This window comes from Branchiostoma belcheri, unplaced genomic scaffold (assembly GCF_001625305.1).
Source record: "Branchiostoma belcheri isolate BF01 breed outbred unplaced genomic scaffold, Haploidv18h27 scaffold133, whole genome shotgun sequence".
In the NCBI taxonomy this organism is placed as follows: Eukaryota; Metazoa; Chordata; class Leptocardii; order Amphioxiformes; family Branchiostomatidae; genus Branchiostoma; species Branchiostoma belcheri.
In genome coordinates, this window is record NW_017802747.1 from 245,042 (window position 1) to 269,242 (window position 24,201).

A 24,201-nucleotide genomic window follows, 5' to 3' on the forward strand; every position below is an offset into this window, starting at 1 on the left:
TGTCATCCATATAATCAAATCAACATGGCCTTATGGACAAGACAAAAATCTTGATCTGTGTCGGACGGATGTTTAAAGATGGCGGCATTTTAAAAAATGTTTAGACCTTAGCAACACTATAACTTTGAAATAAAATAAATTGTCCGACTCAAATCTTAATTTTGTTATACATTACATGTAAATAAGAGCAGCATTGTCATTGTGATCCTGACTGCTGTAAAGTCCTCTTAATAGATAGTTTAGTCTATGGGGAGTTAAACAACTGTATGAAATTCACTCAACTGTGAAAAAGAGGCGCAGCTTTGAAAACGCAAACACACTTCAAGTATGAATAATTTCCGACGACGAGACAATTTTTACTAATTGCTGACCTATAAAAATAATGCGTGTTTTGGATTATTTCGCAAAATTACACCTTAAACGCTCGAGGTCGAACTCATGTATAGAGTAGGGTCAATAAACTAGCTGGTAAATGATAGCTTCGTATGTTTAATATTCTTGTGTCTGGGAAAATATGTGTTTATGGATATTAGACACTTGATATAGATATTTGTTGAGAACTGATTTGCGGCAGACGTTTGATAGGACAATGCCGACTCAGAGTTTAAAAGCGGTGTTTAATTTTCCCATACAAACCATTTCTAAAGATTATATTAAGGTAAAGGTTGTTTGTGTTATTTTGTCCCGTTGGCACCTTTCACAGCTTATCAGTATTTTTTTTACTATCTTACCTTACTGAAGCGTTATTTGTGCTTGATTGATTGGTGACAAATATTTACTAGGTGTTTAATTTTCCCATATGCATGCATGTTATTTTGTCAAGATTATATCAAAGTTTCTTCTAAGTGTTTTTGTCCCTTTGACGCATTTCACAGCTTATCAGTATTTTTCAATCTTAACTTCCTGAAAGCGTATTTGTGCTTGGTGGATTGGCAAATATTTTTGTGCCGCTATGTTTATTTTTCCCATGTACATGCCTGTTTTTTTTTCTTTAAGATAATATCAAAATGATTTAAATTGTTTGTATTATTTTGTCCGTGTTGACGTCTCTGGCAATTAATCAATGTTTCGCAATGACATTTTAATTTTACTTGATTGATTGCCTATATTTGATAAGATTATGCCATTGTTGTAAACGGGACCAAGGGTATTTGTTATTGTATCCTAACTTGTTATCATCGTTGTCAATAAGCCTTTTATCTTGCACATTCTTAATTATTATGTTTTGCTGTTTCAGCACAAACGTCAGGAGATAACGATGCCCCTGGCTACTTCCCCGGCAACTGTACAAGGACGGATGCTATAAATAGTATCCAATCCCAGTACCTGACAGAGTTGCGCAATTCATCGTTCTCCCAAATCTGCACATCATGGCATGACCTGTGCTTGGAGGACAATGTAGAGGTTACTTGCAATAAGAACTGACCGAAACACTAAATAATTACATCAGGTAGCCAGTGTCAAAATTACAAGGCCATTGTAAGTAATCGGTCTGTAAGCCACACTTACATTTTATGGATGATATCCTCTGAAGACCCCCAAACTAGTGCGCGCAGGCGATTAAACAAACCAGCCAAAAACTGTAATTACAGGACTACAAATATGGTATTTGAGGTACTAGTGCGCGCGCGGATGTCATGCTTTAAATTGAATTAGCGTGGAATTAAGGTATGAGCTTATTAATTTGAATTATCATATGCACATGCCTAAAGTGAATTTTGAATATAAGACGCAAGACTATAATGTCGACATTTTTAAAAATCGAAGAAATGTAACAATTTGAGTTTCCATAGCCCGAAAATCCTTCTGACAGCCATCAACGTACCCTGCTGATAATACTTGCATCCATAATTCCTAACCTTTCTAAATCTATCAAGATTGTATTAGGCATATGCTTGTTACAATTGCATATAATATGTTCCAACTCTGCATCTTATTGAGGCTTTGTTTTTGGGGGTTTGGTAGAGTTAGCACATTTTAGTTGTTTGAAGCCCCTATTAGTTTAAGCTTGCTACTATATTGTACTTATATTGTACTTATAATAATGGTAAGTAGAGCATTCTAATTATATCTTAAGACAATTTGAAGTCATTGCTTGCTTTGAACAAGTCACAATACGGTGGAGGTTCATTCTGTAAACATTATACTTTGTGCAAATGTAATGCACATTTTAAAAAAGCACAGCAGTTTCTAAAAAGATCGTTTCTAACAAGTCAAAATACAATCTTAATTCCTGAATCTAAAGTAATTTGGGCATTAGCTGCCTTTTATATTATAACGGGGTCTTCTAGAACCCCTGTACAAATCAAGGTTATCTAACACATGCAGTTATATAGCCTAATACATTTTATAAATGTCCACATTTACTACATTAAATAAACCGATCATAACCAGTGACATATTTTTGTGATTGCTGTGATTCATTTACGCCTTCGTATGGATACTTACTGCTATTTTTTTTTTTATTTGTGCGCAAAATATACATGTTTATCTGTTGTGTACCAGTATTCCTTCCCAGACCTATTTTGAAATCACGCCTAGCAACAAATAGCGCGGTTACTCGACAGCAAAGAGCCACTTAAGTCTGCAAACATTGTTACGTCTCTGTTATGATAAAGCAAAGGTTAAATGTCACGCCTGCGTGAAAGGCAAATGTTTGAGTTTGTGATTAACTTTTTGCAGACCAGTGTATTAAATGACCCGAGTGACAAGTAGATTAAACGTTAGGGGAATGTGACCTGTTCGCAGTTCTTGTGTTGTTTTCTAACGGACCGCAAGATGAAGACCGTCTTGGCGTTTATCGTTGTCGTCAACATCTTTTGCCATCATGTATCAGAAAGTGCATTTTTCGACAGCATTTTTCTCAACCCAGGACGACAGCAGGTGATTTTTTTTGCTATTAAACACTCGATTTACATTAATAATTTTGCAATGTAGACATGTTGCTACCATAGTCAATGACATCTTAAGTACTTAGAATCTAAAACAATTGAACTTTTAAATCAGAATGTCTAACGTTTATAGTGCGAAGGCTATCAAGATTTTACTCTTAGATTTTGAATACCATAAAAAGACTCCAGCTTTTGTAAAGCTTTGTTTAGTTAAATGCAGACAATTTCTAAGCACCTCTTGTTTATAAAATTTTTTAAGACTTCTTGTTCATAAAAAAGAAATGAACACCAGGGTGCAGGGGCTGAAAATAGATAAAGTATAATTTCCAATGTTAACTTTCCTTTTCTGCTATGCCGCACAGCTTTTTGCTTCAATGACGTTTATGTATTTTTAGAAACTGGTGACTATCGTCGATAAGGACCGAGAGATTTGTGTCGTCGTGCCCAGGCAGAACACGCTAAAGGTGAGGAGAATTAATGAGCATTGGTAGTTATGCTATTAGCACTTCACATTCACTTTGTCCCATCCTCGTCTGGAGGGTCGGTGGCATTGTTAGCATCCAGCACAAGTTTCCTTCACCGCTCTCTTCCCTTGTCCATCTGCATGTAGTATGGCATATGCATAATTCTATTAGGAAAAGTGCAAAAATATTGTGTTACAGTTTATTTAGGTAATATATAGCGAGCTGCTGCCGCGCTGCATAAATATGGGAAGCTGGAATGCTGCGCCGCTGGGTTAGTTATTTAAAACAAAAGCTAGTGTAATTATTTCAATATTTCGATCTGGAACGCCGCTTAAATTTAACACATGCTACACAACAGTAGCGTAGAGAACAAAATTTAAATAATCACATTTAGGTATACTTAACAAAAAAAAACATTTGCAAACATTTAACATTTTTTATTAGTTTTTTAACGCAAGTTTGATGATCAAGATTTTAAAATGATTAACTTAACTTTTCATATTACTCGTTTCTATTTTTATCATACTAGTATTATCTGCTCGTTTCTATTTATTTATCATACCTTACATGCAAAATGACTTTAAACACTTATTTAGCCAAAAGACGAACATGCTATGGCAAACAAATGCAAAAAAAAATTACTACTGCTGCATTACCGCTTTCTTCCTTCTTTCGGCTACTGTGAGTTTAGTATATTCATACCTTTACGTCTTTCTATACCTAGGTACCTAAGTATGACAATATGTGTGCGCCGTATGTAGATTGTTTAGAAAGTTAAGGGACCGACATCCCTAAAGGTTTACCTTGCAGTCACCGTTGAAAAGTCAGGGGAAAAAATCTAAAAAAAAGGTATTGGTGGTGAGCAGCCGCCAAGCCCTAACGAAATGGAATTCGGTTAGCAAGCGAACTCGGATACGTCGGCCTAAGATCCGTCGCTAAAGACTAAGTCACAATTCAAAATCGGAGCCCGCGCGGGCCTGATTTTTTTCCATTTTTATAAAGACCTAGTCGAAGACCGACGGGCTTCCTAAAGGCTTTCGGACTATTTTTGACCCGTCACCTGTCACTTGCGTTACAATCTCTACCGCCGGGATTTCTTTGACAGCAGTCGCAAAATTTTTATTCTTTTAGTCCGATATTCTTCCTTTTTTAAGAATTTTCTTTTGTCACATTTTTCTTTTTAAAACTATAGAAAATTCATAGTACCCAATTTAAACTTGGATACGGAGATTCCATAAATTAGCTTTTCTCTAAATTCCCAACATATTTTCTAAGATTTAGCCCAGGTCCTGAAATTTTGCTAAATAAAGATAGTGCATTTGATGCAATGTGTACGGACTTTTTATTTCTTAAAAACATTGTCGTATTATCCGGTTTCAACATTTCTTATGCTGTCACCATCTGTAATTTTGTTAATCATTTCTTCTTTACTTTGATTTATATATAACGCCAATATTTCCATTATGAAAACAAATAAACATTGGTAGAGAGGCAATATATAAAATAATGTATAACCCCATCCTCAAAAGAATTTTTAGGCACTTGGAATGGGCACTCCCAACCACGAGGACAGACAGCACTTAAGCTCCTTTTCTAAAACATCAGGAGCTTTTTTTCCTTGTATCATCTTGATTCACCCGCTCCATATATCTCCCAAACAAGATTTTGAAATAGCGAAGTTCGTAAGGATTTCTTGCCTAGCCTCGGACACAAATGCCGGACGTAGAAAAAGTTTTACATGCATTTAAAGTTTAAGGTCGTGTCTGCGTGCTCCCAAATCCGTGGGATTCCGTACGGAGGCGGTACTCACCACGTACGAATGCCCTACGATTGCCTACGTTTTTGCACGTAGACAGCACGTACGGCGGGTTGTGACCGAAGTTTTATGTACGGTACGTACGGGGCACGCGCGTCGCTCGTACTCTCACGTACGGGTGGTGATCATGAATCCGCAGACCGCACGCAGAAAAAGTTAAGCTACGGTCACAATCCACCGTACGTGCTTCTGCGTGCTGTCTACGTGCAAAACCTGGGCAAACTTAGGGCATCCGTGTGTGGTGAGTACCACCTCCGTACGGAATCCTACGGATTTGGGAGCACGCAGACACGCCGTAGAACTTTAAATGCATGTAAAACTTTTTCTACGTGCGGTCTGCGGATTCACCACCTGTGCGTGCGAGTACGAGCGACGCGCGTGCCCAGTACGTGCCGTGCGGAAGAAGCACGTGTGAGTACGGCCTCCTTACGGTAAAGTTGCAATCGCACAGAGATCGTACGTTGTAAGCACGCACAACTCACTTACCACTTGCGCAACGTACGATGCGCGCAACCGCTTTTAGCCAGACTTGGCGTGCAGACCCCGTGCGAGTGACGTGCGTAGACGCCACTCCTTCCCCACGTTTTCATAAAAAAGCGTAGCAGACGTAGCCTCCCAAGAAACGTACGGACAAAAAGCACGTACGGCGGGTTGTGACCGAAGCTTTAAACATGCACTTAAAGTTCTACGGCGTGTCTGCGTGCTTCCAAAACCGTAGGATTCCGTACGGAGGCGGTACTCACCACGCACGGATGCCCTGCGTTTGCCCACGATCGAAGACAGCACACAGAACTTCAGAAGCACGTACGGCGGGTTGTGACCAAGGCTTTGGGGAAGACGGGTTCCATACCAGTTGTGGTGTCATAGTTATCGAATTTAATATTGTTTTAAGTCCTATTCGATATCATGAAAGGTATGACGTGTTCATTATAGCAATGTTACTTATAATAACGTAGGAGGTATTTTTCTTAATTTGTAATCGAGCTGAGAACTTTAAGGACAGGGCCACTAAAATATTAATATTTCTACCTAAAGCTACGGTCACAACCCGCCGTACGTGCTTCTGCGTGCTGTCTGCGTGCATAAACCTGGGCAAACGCAGGGCATCCGTGCGTGGTGAGTACCACCTCCGTACGGAATCCTACGGATCTGGGAGCACGCAGACACGCCGTAGAACTTTAAGTGCACGTAAAACTTTTTCTACGTGCGGTCTGCGGATTCACCACCCGTGCGTGCGAGTACGAGCGACGCGCGTGCCCCGTACGTGCCGTGCGGAAGAAGCACGTGCGAGTACGGCTCCTTACGGTAAAGTTACAATCGCACAGAGGTCGTACGTTGTAAATATGTACAACTCACGTACCACTTGCACAACGTACGATGCACTCAACCGTTCACGGCCAGACTTGGCGTGCAGACCACACTCCTACACCTTGCGACTGACGTGCGTAGACGCCACTCCTTCCCCACGTTTTCAGAAAAAACGTAGCAGACGTAGCCTCCCAAAAAACGTACGGAGAAAAAGCACGTACGGCGGGTTGTGACGGCAGCTTAATGGTTTCAATACGCCTGTCTGACGGTAACGTTATTTTACAGCTGGTGGTAAAACTGTCACAGTCCGATTGATTCCTTATAAGCAGGTGGCAGGTGACAATGGTATGCATGCGGCGGTTTAGCTAGTGTACATAATCCACATCGATGTTTAAACAGTCAATAGACAAAGTCCAACGGTCTCCGAAATAAAGTGTCACAGTCCTTGCCACCCCTGCTTCCTGATTAGCTGCCTGCTGTGTCAGCAGGAACAGACACAAATAAAAAAAGAGCAGCTCTTCTTCAAGACATGAAATACGTATAAAACAAGATTATAAATCACTGAGTCATCATTTTGTCACTAACAGTACTGGTTATGCTTAGGTCACAATTCAAGAAAGGGGCCCGCTCGGCGCGTGTTCGGCGTGTTTTTTTGGCACTACCGAACGGGACCTGGACGGAGACCGGCGGGCTTCCCGACGGCTGCCGGCCTATTTTTGGCCCCGCGCGGTCGCCGAATCGATTTTAACTCAGAGTTAAAAACACTTCGGGCCCCGTTCGGCGAAATACGCCGAAGCGACGCCGTAACCTCACTGCCCGGGACCCGTCGGGCGGCCGAACAGGCACCTGCCTAAGATTATGACATCACATGTGCTGATCAGTGCATCAGATGGACAGGAAAAGGGGGTTATAGGGAGCATATATAAACTCCTGCCTCAGACTACGTCGCACAGTTCACCACGTGTGTGTTACACCGTGTACTTGTGTGTTACACCTTGTATTTGTGTGTCAGAATGTCGAAGGGCAAGGGAAAACAGCCGGCACGGCTCTCTTGCCAACATCATAAAACAGATCATAACAGGAATAGAATGTGTCTCACATTATCTCTTGTTACATCATATGCCTTCGTAATAAAATGGAATCAGAAGTTATTGGCATTTATTTTCAGTCCAAATTTCAACAGAAGTAACGATATTTAGTGGTTTTATTGCTCAATAGCAAGGAGCTGCCACGGCACACTTCCTGCGTCACTGCTGAAGTACTTCCTGCGTCACTGTTGAAGTACTTTCGAAAGTAGGCCCTCGGTTACTTTTGCGACGCACCAGTTCTGCCTGCCTCTCTTCTTCAGCTACCAATGCCAAAAGACCTACATGTAGGTTGTCACCAATCTCAATCTCAGACGGGCTTGTAAGTTGTTTGCAGGTTGCACTGAACGCTGCATCGCCAACTTCAGTCTACTTTTTACTTGACGTGTACTCTTTACTTGAAGTGAACGGTAGCAGGCAGTGCAGCGCTTATATATGTACCTGCTCAAAAACACGAGAGGAGCCCGTCGGGATCCCGCCAGGGACCTGACAGCTGCCCGGCCGAACAGTAAGAGCCGGTCGGCACCCTACCACACGCCGCACGGGTCAAGACGGGCGACTGACCGGGCACCGGACGGGTCCCTGACAGAAACCGGCCGCAAAAGTTTATGAATATTAATGAGAGCCGCCGGCCGGATCACAAGCAGGCCCCGACAGGGAGCCGTAAAGGAACATTTAATTGTGACCCTGACAGTATGGCGCACGCTCGGCGTCATGACGCCGGCCGGCGTCTACGCCGAGGACATGCCGAACGGGCGCCGTTTCAAATGTGACCTAAGCATAAGTTAAAAATGTTACGCCCGAAAAAAAAGCGTCATGGCAAATCGGCATTGTCTAGGAAAAATGGTGTCATTTGTCTACAAAACTACTGACATGGTTTTGGAAGATTTATGACACACCTACATGTTTACACGAAATGTTTACAAAGTACACAAAACGAAATTAACTTTAACAGGCAAATCGTCGTTAAAAATGTACAGGGGTTTAAAACTTACAGGTGACGCGCAGCACATAAAAAGGTGTCCAGTATTTGTTTACACATCTATCAAATTGGTTTTAAAAGATATCTGATCAGCAAATTGAAAAAAAAAATACACAATGCCGACGAAAAGTTACAAGTACCAGTGGTTTAAAAAGTTCCTGGTGCTAATGGTGTAGATTAACAGCAGTTCTTGGAAAATGTGCAGGAGTTTAAAACTATAGACTAGTTAAGCCCTAAACAAAATGGCGTCCTTTGTTTACAAATCTAGCAACATGGTTTTACAAAATCTCAAAACGTGGGAAAAATTTCAAAACCAATGACAATACCGGCGGAAAGTCACTAGTACTAATGATTTTAGAAAGTTACTGGAACTAATAAGTAGCCATTATTTCCTTATATAAGTCGTAGGAAAAATGTTGTGAAAAAAGGAACTTGCCTAAATGTACACCCGCGCCTTGTCTACCACTCTACGGATGGACTCAGTCTTGTTGGCAATGCTATCCATTGCTCCTATAGCATTGCTACCAGCACCCAGTTGACATGTAGCGGCTTCAGTGTGGGCAGCTTCAAGTTCACGGTTATGGCCTCTTAGTAGCGGCCTTTCCTGCGCTCGGCGGTAAAGCTGTCAGCATAGTAGGAGGCACATGTCTGCTTTATAATTGGTTTCCTCTTCAGTAGTTTGTTGATGGCTTTTTCGCAGTCCAGTGGCTGCAGCTTGTAAGTTCAGCTCGCTGGCACAAACACCGCAATGATGTTGTGCTCCTTTAGCTTATGCAGAAGTGCAGGGCTCCGGTGGGCCTTAAACACATCAAAGATGGCGAGCCCGGGCTGTTTGTCGTCAAGTCAAAGGTTTCCCTCTACGCTGCCGTGTACAGAATTTATTTTGCCAGTGTACCGTTGCATGGTGTCTGCCTTCGACCAGTGACCCTCGCTGTAATAGATGTCCCATTCTTTGGAAAGCTGAACTTTGGGTGGCAGGCATCGGTCTTTTCTTGGTAAAAAAATAGTCGCACTTAAGTCCGGCATATGTGACTGTTAACTATTAGTGCCACGTCCTTCTATCGATATTCTAGTTAACGATTAGTCATTTCAACTTAAGTAGGACGTGACGTTTCCACAGTACACTGGTGACTATGAAGCGACACCTAGCGGACTTCGTATGCGGCGGAAACAGAGACATGGGTCCCATTTCTAATTCAAACACATGTCGCAAGGTGTCGCTCGTTCATAGTCACCAGTGCATTGTGTGTCAAGTCACGTCCTACATTTCAGGCGTTCCCGGATCAGACTTGTTTTTTTTGGGGGGGGGGGGGGGTCCGATCAAACGTAGATCGCACGCAATAAAAGCTCCGGCTGGCAACCCTGCATGTTCCACGGAGATATATGTAGGGTTGCCAAAAATCATTTCATCTTTAAAAATATATTCTTTCTAACGTGAACATCATTTTATGAGATTTCATATATAGACGAGATATACGACCATATCATTACATAAGATATATACGGTTTGCTTTCCTTTATTTTGTTCCATTACGACTTTTTGGACGTCTTTAGTAGTTCATTCTCACTGCACTGAATTTCTAGGTCATATTTTTGAAGCGTAAAAACTTTTTTACTTGTACTAAAGGTGTTTAGGTACTTAAGCAGTTAGCATATGTAGATTCGTATTGATCCAGGGAAAATACATTAACCCTATCTAGACCGGGCTTTTTTCGGCTTGGTGGGACCGGGAACGGTATATCGTAGGACCACTAAATTTTTAGAGGATGATGTACTAGTAAAAATTTATCATACGTTGAATTTTGATGTCGTTGTGACGTAAATTAATGTGATTTTATTGGCCAAAACCGTCTAGATAGGCTATTCCCCGAAAACTAAACGGTATACGACATAACTTTACCAAACGTGTTTATGACAGAATATTAGGGTGTACTAAGTCTTATGTTGCCCATAGCAACACCGTTGACGTCATAAAATGACGTTATGCATATATTACCTATCCGCCATCTTGGATCATCAATCTTTGAATTTTGAAAAAAAAAATTTTTTCGGGATAGAGCCTAAAATACATTGTAAACAGACTAAAGACGTTCATATGAACCTTTATTGTAAAAAAATGGGAGTATTGATGAAATTGTAAGGAAAATAAGCTGTATTTACCTGATCTAATGATATGGTCAGCCATCTTGGATTTTGGCCAAGGACATCATCAAATTAGCATAAATTATGCATTTTTAATGATAAAATTTGCATATAATTATATGAGATGTTATTAATATTAGAAACCATGAGTAACTTGACATAAAACCCATAATATTCTGTTGTTGAAACGGAAATTATCAAATTTAGCAAAAATGCCTGTCAGAAACCCGGTGCCATGGCAACAAGAAAAATCATAATCTTATTCCACTGATACAGATTTGTTGCCAACAATTTTTTATGAAAAGTCACTAAGTTTGGCGGTTCTAGCTCTAGCCGTTTAGACGCTATGTGACATCAAAGTTGGCGCGGGCACTTTTAACCCCCCCCCCCCGTCTAGATAGGGGTAAGAGGCAAGCAGGTTTTTTAAAGCTAAATGGAGAAATGGACATTTAAGCAGATTAATACGGATTTTGCAGGCCCCAAAACATATTCAGTACAAATATTGCATCTATTAACTTTTCACAATGTAAAACAAAGGAAAAATTAAGATATTATCTTTGAATTTTTCCATTAAAGCGCTAACAACAAAGATGACGAAACTACTTTGAATGTTCGTGAATCGTTATGGAATAACACAGAGATTATTAACACACACATACAGACACAAATACACTTGTACAAAGAGACATAAATATATATCGCAAACGGAGACAAAAGCACATTGCAAATACACATATTTTCTCATTTTTTTACAGGGGAAGGAACGCTACACAGATTCCAATATTAAAGCATACGCCGTTTTCCCCGGCCGTCACAATAATGCATTTTCACCGCTGTTGTTAGAGCCAGCATGCCGAACATACGATATTGCCATTGGACTATATCCCGCTGACTTTGTCTTTCTCAAGCGTAAGTAATAAGATATTTGTTGATTGATTGTGTTAGGTAATACATTCCTTAATTATGATAACTAATAAATGGAAGTGAAACAAATGGACAGCAGCCCCAATTTAGGTCTCTATAAACGAGTGAAATATTTCAGGTTTAATTTTATATTGGTAAAAAGACAGGAAACACTACAGGGAAATGTCGAAAAAGACTGTCAAATAAGCCCGAAATACAGACATGCATTCCTAGTGTCGTTTCACTATTACTTGAGTTGAAATGATCGTGTGATAATCGAGAAAATTTACACGATTATCACAAGATCTATGACCAAAATATATGATTGAGTTTTTAGAATTTGTTATTCATTGTAGTAAAATGACAACTGTTTTCTGTATCATCTGTTAAGCTTCTTTTTGAGGTTTTAACTCATGAATTTTTTTACCCATTGCCACAAGTGCATCTTTGTTCTTATAACAACTTTATCTCTAACTCATTATAAATTGATGTGATTAACTAAAAGCTCATTACCGTTGTGTAAGGACACATTTAACTTAAATTTATGGATGTTATCCTATAATACTCCCAAACTAGTTTGTCCGGGCGAAAGAGAAATATCCAGCCTCCCGAAAATGCAAGTAAACCACAGGAATACAAAGTTGGCATTGTAAAATTTGGGAAGAACATAGAGACTTTTACGACAAATGAGTCTGATTTCTTGAGTTCCGTGGAGCTTCGAAAGCCTGCTGGGTGCTATCCCCATAGTTACCGCCGGCCTCCTACTGTCGCTGGCTACCGTGGACTACAGAGGATAGAACCGACGCCAGAACCTCGGAGTTTTTGTTTAGAACAGGCGACAATCAATGCGCGCGCGGATGTCATCCATAAAATTAAGTCGGTGTGGCCTATTTTGTAATCATAGTACCAATTTTACTTCAATCGTGAAGCTAGCACAATAATGTATAAACTTTCAATACAATTTCAGACACAATCTTCATGAATCGGAGTCCTCCTTCCTTCTGCATGTTTTCAACAGATGAGATCTCCAGGTTCACAGAAGAATTTTGGTGTGATGACACTGCTATTGACAGGACTCTTGCTAATACCATAGGTACATTAAATGCATCACTTAATTGTTAATCCTGCCTTCAAGTTTATAGCAATGCTATGTTTAATTTATATACAAGTAAGTAAAAACACACTTTGAACAAGAAAAAATTCAATATAAAAAATCTATACTTTAAAGGCTTCAGAGTCCAAATGCTCAAAGCTGCAAAATCATGATTGATACAATAAATGCATTATCTATGTCATTGTTTTTGTTGTCCTATCTAGCTAGCAATACACCGGATGCACGATCCAACCCGTTTGGAGCTATAACAGCACTATTACCTCCAATGATTTCCACTCCATTAAATATCATTGGAGGATTCTTGGAAGGTTTGTTTGGCCTTTTTTCTGGACCATCTGAACAGGAAATTCCACAAGGTATGTATCAACGAATCCAACACGTTTTAACGTCAAATTAAAACTAGAGTTATTAATTAGTAGAAAAGAGCAAAATATAATATAATATATAGCTATTTAATGATTCCAAATGGTGCCAATGGCTTAATTGATATTCTATTTGGTTTCAGTTACTGCTTTTACATATTTTCGATTCTAGCTAAAACAGCCTATTTTATTTAGAATCGAAAAAAAAATGTTCAAACCGACCGGCTTTTGTCCTGGACAAGAACGATAAGGAAGTGCTCCCACTGTGACCTTCCCAGCAGATTGAATAGTGACTTGGCCAATAAACTCATAAAAACCCTGGACAGTCTATCCTTCAGAACAAAGGTAGCAGATTTGCATACTGGTCAGTTTTCAAAAAATCATTTTTTTTATTATCTTACGGGTTTTCAGTGTAACATTTTACAAAGGCAGATAGTTGTTATAAAGCTACATAAGCAAGAAACTTGCAACTTTCATTTTGGAAAATCAACTTTGATCATATCCCAACTTCCCAATCAGCCCTGTAAAAGTTTTATAAAAGGACATATATGGTGCCCAGAGAATATAATGCTCTTGCTGTATCAAAGTGTCTACTTGTACATGTATCCGTGATTGCAACTTGAAATGTCTTTCTCACAACTGCATTGCCTTTGGCAGTTTTGTGTCTGACATATGGCTTGTAAATGTGATGTCTACTTGCAGTCAGATACTCGTACACCAGTGTGGACAGCTCTGTATTTAGAACTTGGCATGTAACTGCCAACCAAGGTCTCAAGCAACAAGCCAGCACATGGCATGTCAGAGCTGTCATTACTACATGTAGTATACTTTGTATTCTGGGTTACTACTGCATATAACTTCTTATATGTATGTGTGTCTTATTTCAAAGTGTCTTGAAGAGAAATGTATGCTTGACAAGCTAAACTGTCTTAGACATGCCTCCCCCCATGTACACTGCACGGCTGCCAGGACAAGACTGAAGTCTGGTAGTTTATGTTATAGAATTTATATCGGCAGGGTGGGGTCATTATATAGTATTACTGGCCTCTTTAACGTCCATATTTATTCTCAGATAAAACTCCACCAATATTGAGCTGTCCGTATGTTCCGGACTTCACAATTCCTCGAGGACAGACAACCGTCCGCGTGAACATACCAAGGCCTACGTACTCAGATAACCAAGATGGAGCCGGGGATTGCCAGTATGTTTTTGCATGAGTTATTTCACTTACATAATTTAAAACACCCTTCCCTTAATTTGTAAAACAATCAGGGCAGCTAAAAACATCAGATTGGAAGTTTATCTATATTTGTTCAATCCTGATTCTAAACAAGAGTTCTACAAAGTCAAAAATTCACCTAATAATTTCAAACTTTGAGAATGACGCAGTAATGAGGGTTCTCAATGATTATGCACATGGGATCCTTTAAGGATACATTATCTAAATGGTAATCTTCTCTACTGTTATTTATTGATATTTTATTTATTCTTATAATACTCACCCAACTGAGAAAAGAACACGAAGTTTATGCCATGCGCCACCTGAAAGTAAAATATCTTTTAAAAATTTTGCAAATACAACTTCAAGTACAAAGTCCTATTATTTAACGCGTTTATTTTTGGGACTCAATTGTTGATCATGCAAATTATCTCCATATATTCATATTTACCTTCGGATTTTGAAAATCATTAGAAACCATAACAAAGAATCATGACACTTCGTTCACCCTTTTCAAGTTATACTCCCCAAAGTTAAATTCGCAAAGGAAATGGATCCCTGAATTAAAAAAAAAGCTTTTATATTGTGAAACTACAAAGATGTATATAAAACAAGTTTGTTGATTAAGTAAATACCATGGCAACCTTTATATTCGAAAGGCCTATGTCACTATTTAGAACCGAGATGTCTTGCAAAACTATTAAACAAACGTATACACCAACGAACAATCATCTATCTTGCTTGTAATGTAACTCTATAGCTAGAAATTTAAGGCACACACCTAATATTTATCCTTACATTGTTGCCAGTAATATATTTCGGTTTCCTCCATTGTTCACAACACTATTTATTTGCTGGCTAAGTTAAGGTGCAAAGGCTGCTTCTACGCCGGCGTTGGTTCTTCCTGGCTTTAATATAAACCACTATGTGAAAGTTCTTATCCAATGGCAGCCACAAAAAGCAATAGGACTATGGATAAAGCCCAAAGGAATATCGTACCAGCAAACAGTTTCTACCAGGTTATGTTTGGTTGACTGTTTTCTTTTGTGTGTCGTCCACTGTTACAGTATTTTATTTTCATAAGTCCCAAATGTTTGTCATTCTGCAGACTGACTGAATCACCAACATTGGATGGCCAGAGGTTGTCGGCAGGATCGTACGACGTATCCTTTCAAGTTTATGACAGCTCGGGGAATCCATCTGATACATGCACGATACGATTTGAAGTTAAAGGTATGTTAAAGTTTATTTATGTATATTGTAACATTTTTGCTCAGTTCTCAAACTTACTATGCTATAATCATATAAGATATTGAATTTGATAAATAACGATGTAATTTTAGCTAAGCATCCAGTTATTGAAATATTATAACCATACACATTTTCACTTAGGCGGTGAATGACGAGTGACTATTGAACTTTTATCAGTAGTTGAAGATTTTTTTCTTTATTTTTGTTGTTCATTCATTCTTTATTTCAGGTAAAAAAAACATATAACACAGTACATCATTAAAATAATACAAAACTCTAAAGATACTACATACAAATAAAACAGAAAGAAACCTAGATGCATAATAAATTGAAGTCTTTTGGAAGAAAGAGTTGATAAGACACTGATTATTGCGTTGTGGGAGGAAAGTAATCGTTTTAAAAAAGAGTAACAAATCCTCCTCCGCCTAGCTTCAAATGTGTCAGTATAGTGGTAAACAAATATCTTACTCGCACTACATCGCCGAGGTAAATTCATAAAACTTCTAAAGCAATTGTTGTAAGCAACATTTAGACAGAACATCTGAGCTTCTGAGCTTACAGAGCTCCATAACTGGGCGCCATATAGCTGGGCGCAATACGTCATAAACAGGTGTCTCTTAACAGATGGAGAGCAACAGACCTGAGAATGTCTGTCTCCATATTTAAAAATAAAGTTTTTGATATCCTGTTTGTAACATTAAAATAAAATGAAACATTTTCATCTCCTAATACGGAGACATATGCAATAAATATAATGTTCTGTGCTACTGATGTACCAGTAAGAAATCATTATATTTCAATTTCTTTGACCAATTCATATTAACCCTAAACAGTACACATGGGGTCCGCGCGGACCCCAGCACTATATATTCTGTAATATCTTTTTTGTTTCTAAAGATTTTTTCTGAAATTTAAGGTAATTGTCACCCACAAAGTTGTCCCTCAAAACAGTGCAGAAAACTCCGTTTCTACCATTGATAAAAAAAATTATATCTGATTTTCTTTTGGGGTCCGCGCGGACCCCAGCCGGCTTTCGATCATAATGGATACACTGGCGTTCTTATACATTACCTTTTTTTCCGTTCTTATATGTTTTTATGCACTCATCGTATGTCTACCAAGTTTTCAGAGAACGGTGTACTAATAGAATTAAATTTTAATAACTTTGGTGTAATTATGACGTCATATGACGTCATAGCTAATAATATAGTCCGCCATATTGGATTTTGACCAATGACGTCATTAAATTAGCATATTCTATGCAAATTAGATAATTTAACTTATATTTAATTATGTAAGATGTTATTAATGTTGGAAAAATGTGTAATTTAATATAAAACTTAGAAAATTTTTATGTTTAAACCAAAATTACTTCTATTTTCAAAAAAACTGCCTGCTAGAAACCCGTTGCCATGGCAACCCAAAAAAACATCAACTTACTAATATTCAACTAATATGACCTTTTTTCCAGAGACATTTTAGGAAAGGTCTCCAAATTTGATACTTCTAGCGCAAGCCGTTTAGCCGCTATCTGAGATCAAAGTTGGGCCTCAAAAGCCCCTTCAGTCTGAAATGGGTTTAAAAATCGGGTATTTCTTCTTGTCTTCTTTTTTTCACCAAAAAATAGAAAAAGTTCAAAATGTATGATTTTTGTATGTAATGTGGACACAGAGGTTCCCACATCAGTTTGCAAAACAATTGCGCTGGTAGCATGTTGATGATTTCTAAAAATTAGCAAAAAACTGTTCTGGGGTCCGGGAAGGTGTACTGTTGAGGGTTAAACAGGAAATCTTATGATGCAAATTGCAAATTAAAACGGAAGAAGTATTAGAAATCTTAAAATTAGGGGACGACGCGTCTCTACGTGGCGCCAATCATAACCCAGGGAGAGGGAACCGGCGCCCGACCGTCAAAGTGAACAATTTAAATTACACAACCTCATTTCTTCGTCAAATATTGTTAACCTTTATATTTGTCTCATTGATAATCATTGACATGAATGATATTAGCTATCAATATTCTCCACCCAATGACAATCTTATTTTAAACAAAGAAAGTTATTCTAGCATTTCCTTGTAAATTATGCAAATGAGATCCCGATTAGAATTAATAATGCTTGATATTTCTGTTCACTTTACTTTTAAATATCGGAAATATGAAATTCTCGCCACTTTTTCCTGTTAGCAAAAGAGCTATACCTACCTATAACAATCTTGACGCTGGCTTGCCTAGATTACGAAATATGAAACCCGGTAGTTCCGCTGCAGTACCATAAGAAACCACCAAAAGTTCCAATAGCTTAGTAACTCATTCCAAACTCTCATCTAGACCCATCCACCTACCAAATATCAAGATAATATATTCAAGTCAGTTAAAGAAACACTGACAACCTTTGGACCATTGACGTCTTGCCAGACGATCTACAGCTATAGTCGTTCTCTGCGGGTCTGGATGGGCAACGCCTCTCATGGCTGGTACAGTCGATTCTGGCCCGGCAGGCTCTGCCGCAGAATCGGCATCAGTACTCCCGTGTGGTGCTCTTCTCTACAAGTCCCTTTCGTCTGCTCCTAGCATCTGCCTTCCTGCTCTCTCTAGCAGCTTTGAACAGTTCTGTCCTTTTGTTTATCGAACAAACAGGCAGAACACGCGCCGAGCGGGCCCCTTTCTTGAATTATGACCTAGGCTTTCCCTGTTGAGGGTGGGGTTGTACATTCTTTCATATATTGCCTCTTTAACACCCCGTTCCCACCAGCGTGTTTCTAAGATATCCTTGGATTCGAGTTTAAAAGAGTGACCCTGGTTGTGTTGTAGGTGGTTGAAAATAGCTGAGGAGTAGCCGTTGGCACTAGGTCTGCCATTTTCTTTGTATCTTTCTTTGAGCGGTCGACTTGTCTCTCCGATGTAGGTGTTGTTACAATTGGGCTCCTCACATATATGAGTCTGTAGATAAGATTAGCCTTGGTACCTTTTTGAGGTCGGTCCTTAGGGTGTACCAATCTTTGGCTGAAGGTTGAATCTGCACAAAGTGTCATCTACGTATCGAAACCAGTTGGCCGGGGGGGGGGGGGGGTCGATTGAAAGTGCTGAGGGCTTTGTTTTCAAACTTCTCCATGTACAGGTTTACAACAATTGGTGAAACTGGTGATCCCATAGCACAGCCGTGCATTTTTTGATTAAGTATGTACATCCTAAGCAGAGTTCTAGTAGCTCACAAACTTGGTCAACGGATAGGTCGGTTCTATCTGCAAGTGTATCGTCGGCTTCCAAGGCTTCCCGGACTACTGGCACTGCTTCCTTAGGTGGTATGGAGGTGAAAAGTGAGCACACGTCATACGAAGTGATGGTTTCATCATCCTCTACATGAATGTCTTTGATTTTGTTGACAAAGTCGGCACTATTCTGTACATGGTGCTGAGATTTCTCTACTAGTGGTCCCAAAATCTTGGCTAGAAAACCTGCTAACTCATAGGTGACAGAGCCTTAATTACTGGAGACTATGGGTCGCAGAGGGACACTTTGGATTGAGTTTTAGGTAGGTGGCGCGATCCAGAACTCCTTCAGTTTGCAATTTCTTGAGAGCTGAACTGATTTTCCCTTTAAACTTGTTAGTGGGGTCCTTTTTCAAGGGCATGTAGGTGTCTTTGTCTCCTAATAGGCCCTGTACCTTCCTGTCGTACTACTCCCTGTCTAAGACTACTGTGTATCTGCCCTTGTCTGCAGGAAGAATCAATATGTCTCGATTGGTGGTCGAATCTTTGAGAGCGGTTCGTTCTTCCCGTGTGATGTTACAGGCAGGGGGTTTGGAGGCTTTCAGGGTGGTAGCTACTTTGGTGCGCAAGGCTTCAGCTTGTCTCTGTGGTAAACGTGCCCGATGAATTGCTGACTCGTTTTCTGTGACAATACCAATGTTAGGAATCTTATCGGGTGTAACTGCGAAATTTAGACCTTTAGAAAGCAGTGATTTCTCTGGTTCTGTGAGAGTATGGCTACTTATCTTCAACTTACAAACTGGCAGGATAGATAAAGGATTACGCAAATCTTTTAGTTTCTTTTATAAATGATTGAACATATAGTAAAAGTTTTAGTTGCCTTCAACGAGAAGGCTATGAAATCGGTTTCGGCCTGTTTTGTAGATTATGCACGGTAAAGTTTGAAGGCATGGTCCGAGGTTCACGATTTTTGGCAGGCAGGTTGATTTGGGGGTGGCCATTGTCAAGGCTAAAAATGGGCTTCGTGGGGGGTTCCTAAGTCACTGTAGTTGACCTTGGTTTTTGGTGTTTTTCCTTGTCATCAAGATATCTCGAGTATCCTTAAATGGATGTTCATGATATTTAGTGGGCAAGTTACCGTTGAGAATGCCGAGGTCAAGTTCAAAGATGGGCCCCCTGGGGGTTTCTATGTCACTTGCAGTTGACCTTTGTTTTTTGTGTTTTTCTTGTCATCAAGATATCTCGAGTATCCTTAAATGGATGTTCATGATTTTTAGTGGGCAAGTTACCATTGAAAATACCAAGGTCAAGTTCGGATATGGGCCTCGTGGGGGGTTCCCATGTCATTGAATTTGACCTTTTGTGGTGGTCGTTATTGTTGTTAGCGGGATAATTCGAGAATCTGCAAATGGATGTTCACGATTTTTTGCGAGCAAGTTACCGTTGACGATAGCAAGATCAAGTTCGGAAATGGGCGTCGTGGGAGGTCCGTACGTTACTGCAGTAACACTGGTCGCTTTAAATTTAGAAAACACACCAGCAACCCCAAGTATGAAATTCCAGGCAGTTAGCATTATGGAATTATTACATTTTCTCATTAATTATGCAAATTAAGTATTAATTTACATAATCAATATCTGCCTGTGTTTCTCTCGTTCTCAATTACATGTCACAAGCTTGAATAGTCCTACAATGTAATGCAGCTGATGTATAGAATTTCTCCATTAATTATGCAAATTACATCCAGATTTGCATTATTGCCGCATAATTATACCGACCATCACGTAAGCTACCTACATACCAAAAATCACGACGATCCGTCCACCGGTTCTTGAGTTATCCTCTTTTGAATATTTTCAAACAGATAGACCTGCAGTTCCTGAGCAAGCCGCTAGGGGGCCCAAGCTCACGCCACTTCTTCCCCAGCAAAAGAGCTACCTACCATCCAGATTTCGTCACCCCAGCATGTGTAGATCATGAGATATCAAAACTGGAAGTTCAGCTGCAGTACCACAACAAGCCGCTAGGGGGTCCAAAGTCTAATCATTTCCAGGTCCCATCAAGACCTACCCACCTACCAAATATCAAGATAATCCACCTAAGCTTTCTCAAGTTATGCTGTTGACAGACTATAGGCTATCAAAAACCCATCTGTAAATCCTCAAATACACAAAAGGGAGATAAATCCCCAAGCCATCGCTAATACACGCAGCTAATAGCAGGTAACAAGATCACAAGTTTTTAAAGGCTAATAACAGGTCAAACCATGAAAAATGTCAGACTTTTTGGCCATATTTTACAAATATACATTCTTCTGTCCTTCTTACCAGAAAACTGGGCCTTTCTGAGCATAATTTGCACAAGAAAAAAAATTATCTAAAAAAGAAGTACCAAAATAAATCGTCGGTGTACACACTGCTAGTATGGCAATTACACATGAGCCGCAAGAGGCCCTCTTTTGGCTCACTGTGCCCCACCGCAGTACTCAGGTCAAAATAAGCGTATACGTCCGACAATCGCCCGAACGCCGAAACTTCCCTGCCTGATCCTGTCAGTAATAAACAGGCTTTCATCTCAAATCCTTTTTAGATCAGGTCTGAGGGATGAAAGGGATTTTATGGTGGACCTAAACTCACGCTGTTCGGACACAATCATTTTTTGTCGGGACTCTTTTAGAGACTACACGTGCGGAGTAATTTTCTTTCTTGAGGAACATGCACTAAACGGTGCACACCCCAGTTCTTGCGCGACCTCCGCGATAGTCCGTTGTAAAAAAGTGACGAAAGGGTTTTGAGGGTCCAAGTTTGAGGTGACATTTCTAATAAACTGCCACGAAGTATCATTAAACTTTAACATGGCTGAAGAGTGTAAGAAATGGTGATTTTGGGTGAAATTCTTTTGGCTCGAACCTTACTTCCGGGTATCCTTGCGCGACCAAGTGTAATCCGCCCGTTTGACCTAGATTTCGCTCTGCGGCTTCGTAGGGGTGGATTTGCAACCCCTCGCGCCGTGGACTGTTTAGAAAATTACAGTACTAGAATTTTCTTTATAATTTACTCGGGTATAGTCAAGGCTTGGGTCTTTCTGCAAGCATCAGTCATTTCTGCCGGAAATTTTTTTTTGTGGGATTATCCTACGCGAAAATTCGCAATTTTGGGCATTAATTTTGGAGTGAAAATAATGTTTTTTTCCGTTGATTTTACCAAACTTAAAAGAGTTGAAGAAACCAAACTCAGCTTGTCTTGTAGCTGAAGAGATATCCTTTCGTCCCATATACAGTTATTCTCCTTCCGAATTATTCCACGCCAGAGACGGTCGATAGATTTGAGGGTGTGCAGCTTCGAATAGAGGCCCCAAATAAATTGGGGTGTGCCCCCTAAAACGCTGTTTTCCACGATTGCATAGCCACATTTAGTGAAAATATGATTGCCACAATTCAAAGAACCTTTGGGGAAAATATATATCTATTTGCGGATTTATGGCATTTTTCCACATAATTTTACGTTCGTTCAAGGACCTGTATAATGTCCTTGTTCGATAACCCGGAAGTGTAAGCCACGTAACCTTCGGCGTGACGGCCCGGTGCTCTCTATACATGTTTCCGAGCAGATCGAGGTCCGTCCCGGCAAGAAGCTTTCATCACACGGTGATAGAATGTCCTTGGTCCTGGTGATGTCCCGTACTTTAGCATACACCACTTTACTACTCGCAAAACTTGCGTTCGATTGTATCTAATTTAAAACGTCAGGAACAACTAATATCTCACCACGTCCGCCCGCCAATGATACCAGTGCCTTGTTGAAAACAAATCTTTCATCGACACCGAACACCCCCTCTGTGGAACACCCCTCTGTGACAAAAAAGTGGACCAATCTCATAATACCACAAACACACCAAAGGTCAACCCGGGCGACCATTTTCAGACTCAAACTGAGTCAAAGGGGTGTCCGGGGGCCGCCAATAAAATTCATTTTCACGCCCGAAAAAACATATACAATAAGAACAAAAGAACGTGCACCATCTACAGCCCAATAGCAGAACGTATACCGAGTCCCAATTACAGTACATCCGTCCACCCCAACGCGATATACAACTGCGATCATTTTTCTTTGGTCCTGACGAAAACTACGATAATCATCTTCAAAAAGCCTACACTATACATACACACAACACCCACGAAAGCAATATCACACTGTCGAAGGCATGAGCCCTCCGAACTCTAGTTTTTTAATGCAATAGCAATAACTAAGACATTATCAGAAAGATCATTGAGGTTGTGACAAGTCCTACCAGTTTTCTTAAATTGCTGAAGAGGGAGGTATTGTCTATCTGGGGCATTACGAAAAAAATTATGCTGAATATTTTGAAAATGATGACCACAGGTGTATGCAGGACTTGTTACCAGACAACGTGTACACAAATTAAGTCTAGAGACAAAAACGAGTGAGAAGAGCGGAAGTGTACCAAGGACCTACTAGTATGCTGAAATATAAAGCAGGTGTAGGTCGTACAGCTTGATTGTCTGTCTTGATGACAAGTAGATGGACAGGACTTTATGAGAAAAATGATTGGATTTGAGGGGCCCCTGGTGGCTTGTTATGGTACTGCACCTGAACTTCCGGCTTTTATATCCCAAGGTCTGGGCATCCCATCCCCATAGCAGCCTGTTGCAGAACTACAGGTGTATTTTATTTTAATGTTCAGACGGGAATAACTCAAGAACCACTCGACGAAAACCGCGATTGCCCTTTTGTTGATATCTTTAGAGATGTTCGACATAATCAACTAACAATTATGCAAATCATTATTGAATTTGTATAATCAATTAGAAATTTTTATTAATACGTATGTTATGTAGTAATGTTTATGAAAATGAGGGCCTCATTTGCATAAGCAATTAGGAAAAGCCATTATTACATTATTATAACTCCTGGAAATCTTATATTCGTCGTGACCATCATTTACCATAACTTCAAACCAGGAAATCATGTACATAATTAATGAAAAAGTAACGCTCTATTTCATAAAGAAAATAAGACTGTCATAGAGCTCGTGAAGCATGTAGTAAACTAATATAATCCATGCAAAATAGGATCTCGTTTTTTTACTCAATAAAGGCGAAGGTATGAGATCTCGGAACTCTAGTTATGATTGCAGCACTCACAGAGACCTTTTTGTTGTGCCGGTCTCCAATGTATAGCGTGGCACTGTATAAACGTTTACAATTACGACCCGATCTGGACCCGATTCTCAAAGCGCAGATCAATCAATCAATCAATCAATCTTTATTCAAACAACTAGCAGACGACAGTCTGAATTGAGTTGTTTTTACAGTTCGTAAAATTGACGTTAAACAACACTAATGGTTTAAAAATTACATAATTTACAATATAATGACACAAATTCGGTAGAGAGCTATAATAATGCCTATTTACACTTAGTAGAGGTAAAGGT

The 24,201-nt window shown here is 39.7% G+C and overlaps 2 protein-coding genes and 1 long non-coding RNA gene across 3 annotated transcripts in view; all 3 read left to right on the plus strand.

The window, feature by feature from the left end:
- Positions 1-2,388, plus strand: part of LOC109464172 (sushi, nidogen and EGF-like domain-containing protein 1) — a 6,272-nt gene extending 3,884 nt beyond the window's left edge. The window contains exon 7 of the mRNA XM_019761109.1: positions 1,238-2,388. Coding sequence (XP_019616668.1) covers positions 1,238-1,425 — 188 coding nt within the window. The 3' untranslated portion in view covers positions 1,426-2,388. The remainder of the gene's footprint in view (positions 1-1,237) is intronic.
- Positions 2,389-2,700: 312 nt separating this feature from the next.
- On the plus strand, positions 2,701-11,591 carry LOC109464175. Its single transcript, XR_002139871.1, has 3 exons — positions 2,701-2,883; positions 3,287-3,355; positions 11,444-11,591. It is a non-coding gene; the product is annotated as an uncharacterized LOC109464175 (long non-coding RNA).
- Positions 11,592-12,564: 973 nt separating this feature from the next.
- The window catches only part of LOC109464142 (sushi, von Willebrand factor type A, EGF and pentraxin domain-containing protein 1-like), a 35,096-nt gene continuing 23,459 nt past the window's right edge, over positions 12,565-24,201 (plus strand). Inside the window, exons 1-4 of the mRNA XM_019761080.1 lie at positions 12,565-12,684; positions 12,909-13,061; positions 14,140-14,269; positions 15,396-15,520. Coding sequence (XP_019616639.1) covers positions 12,570-12,684; positions 12,909-13,061; positions 14,140-14,269; positions 15,396-15,520 — 523 coding nt within the window. The 5' untranslated portion in view covers positions 12,565-12,569. The remainder of the gene's footprint in view (positions 12,685-12,908; positions 13,062-14,139; positions 14,270-15,395; positions 15,521-24,201) is intronic.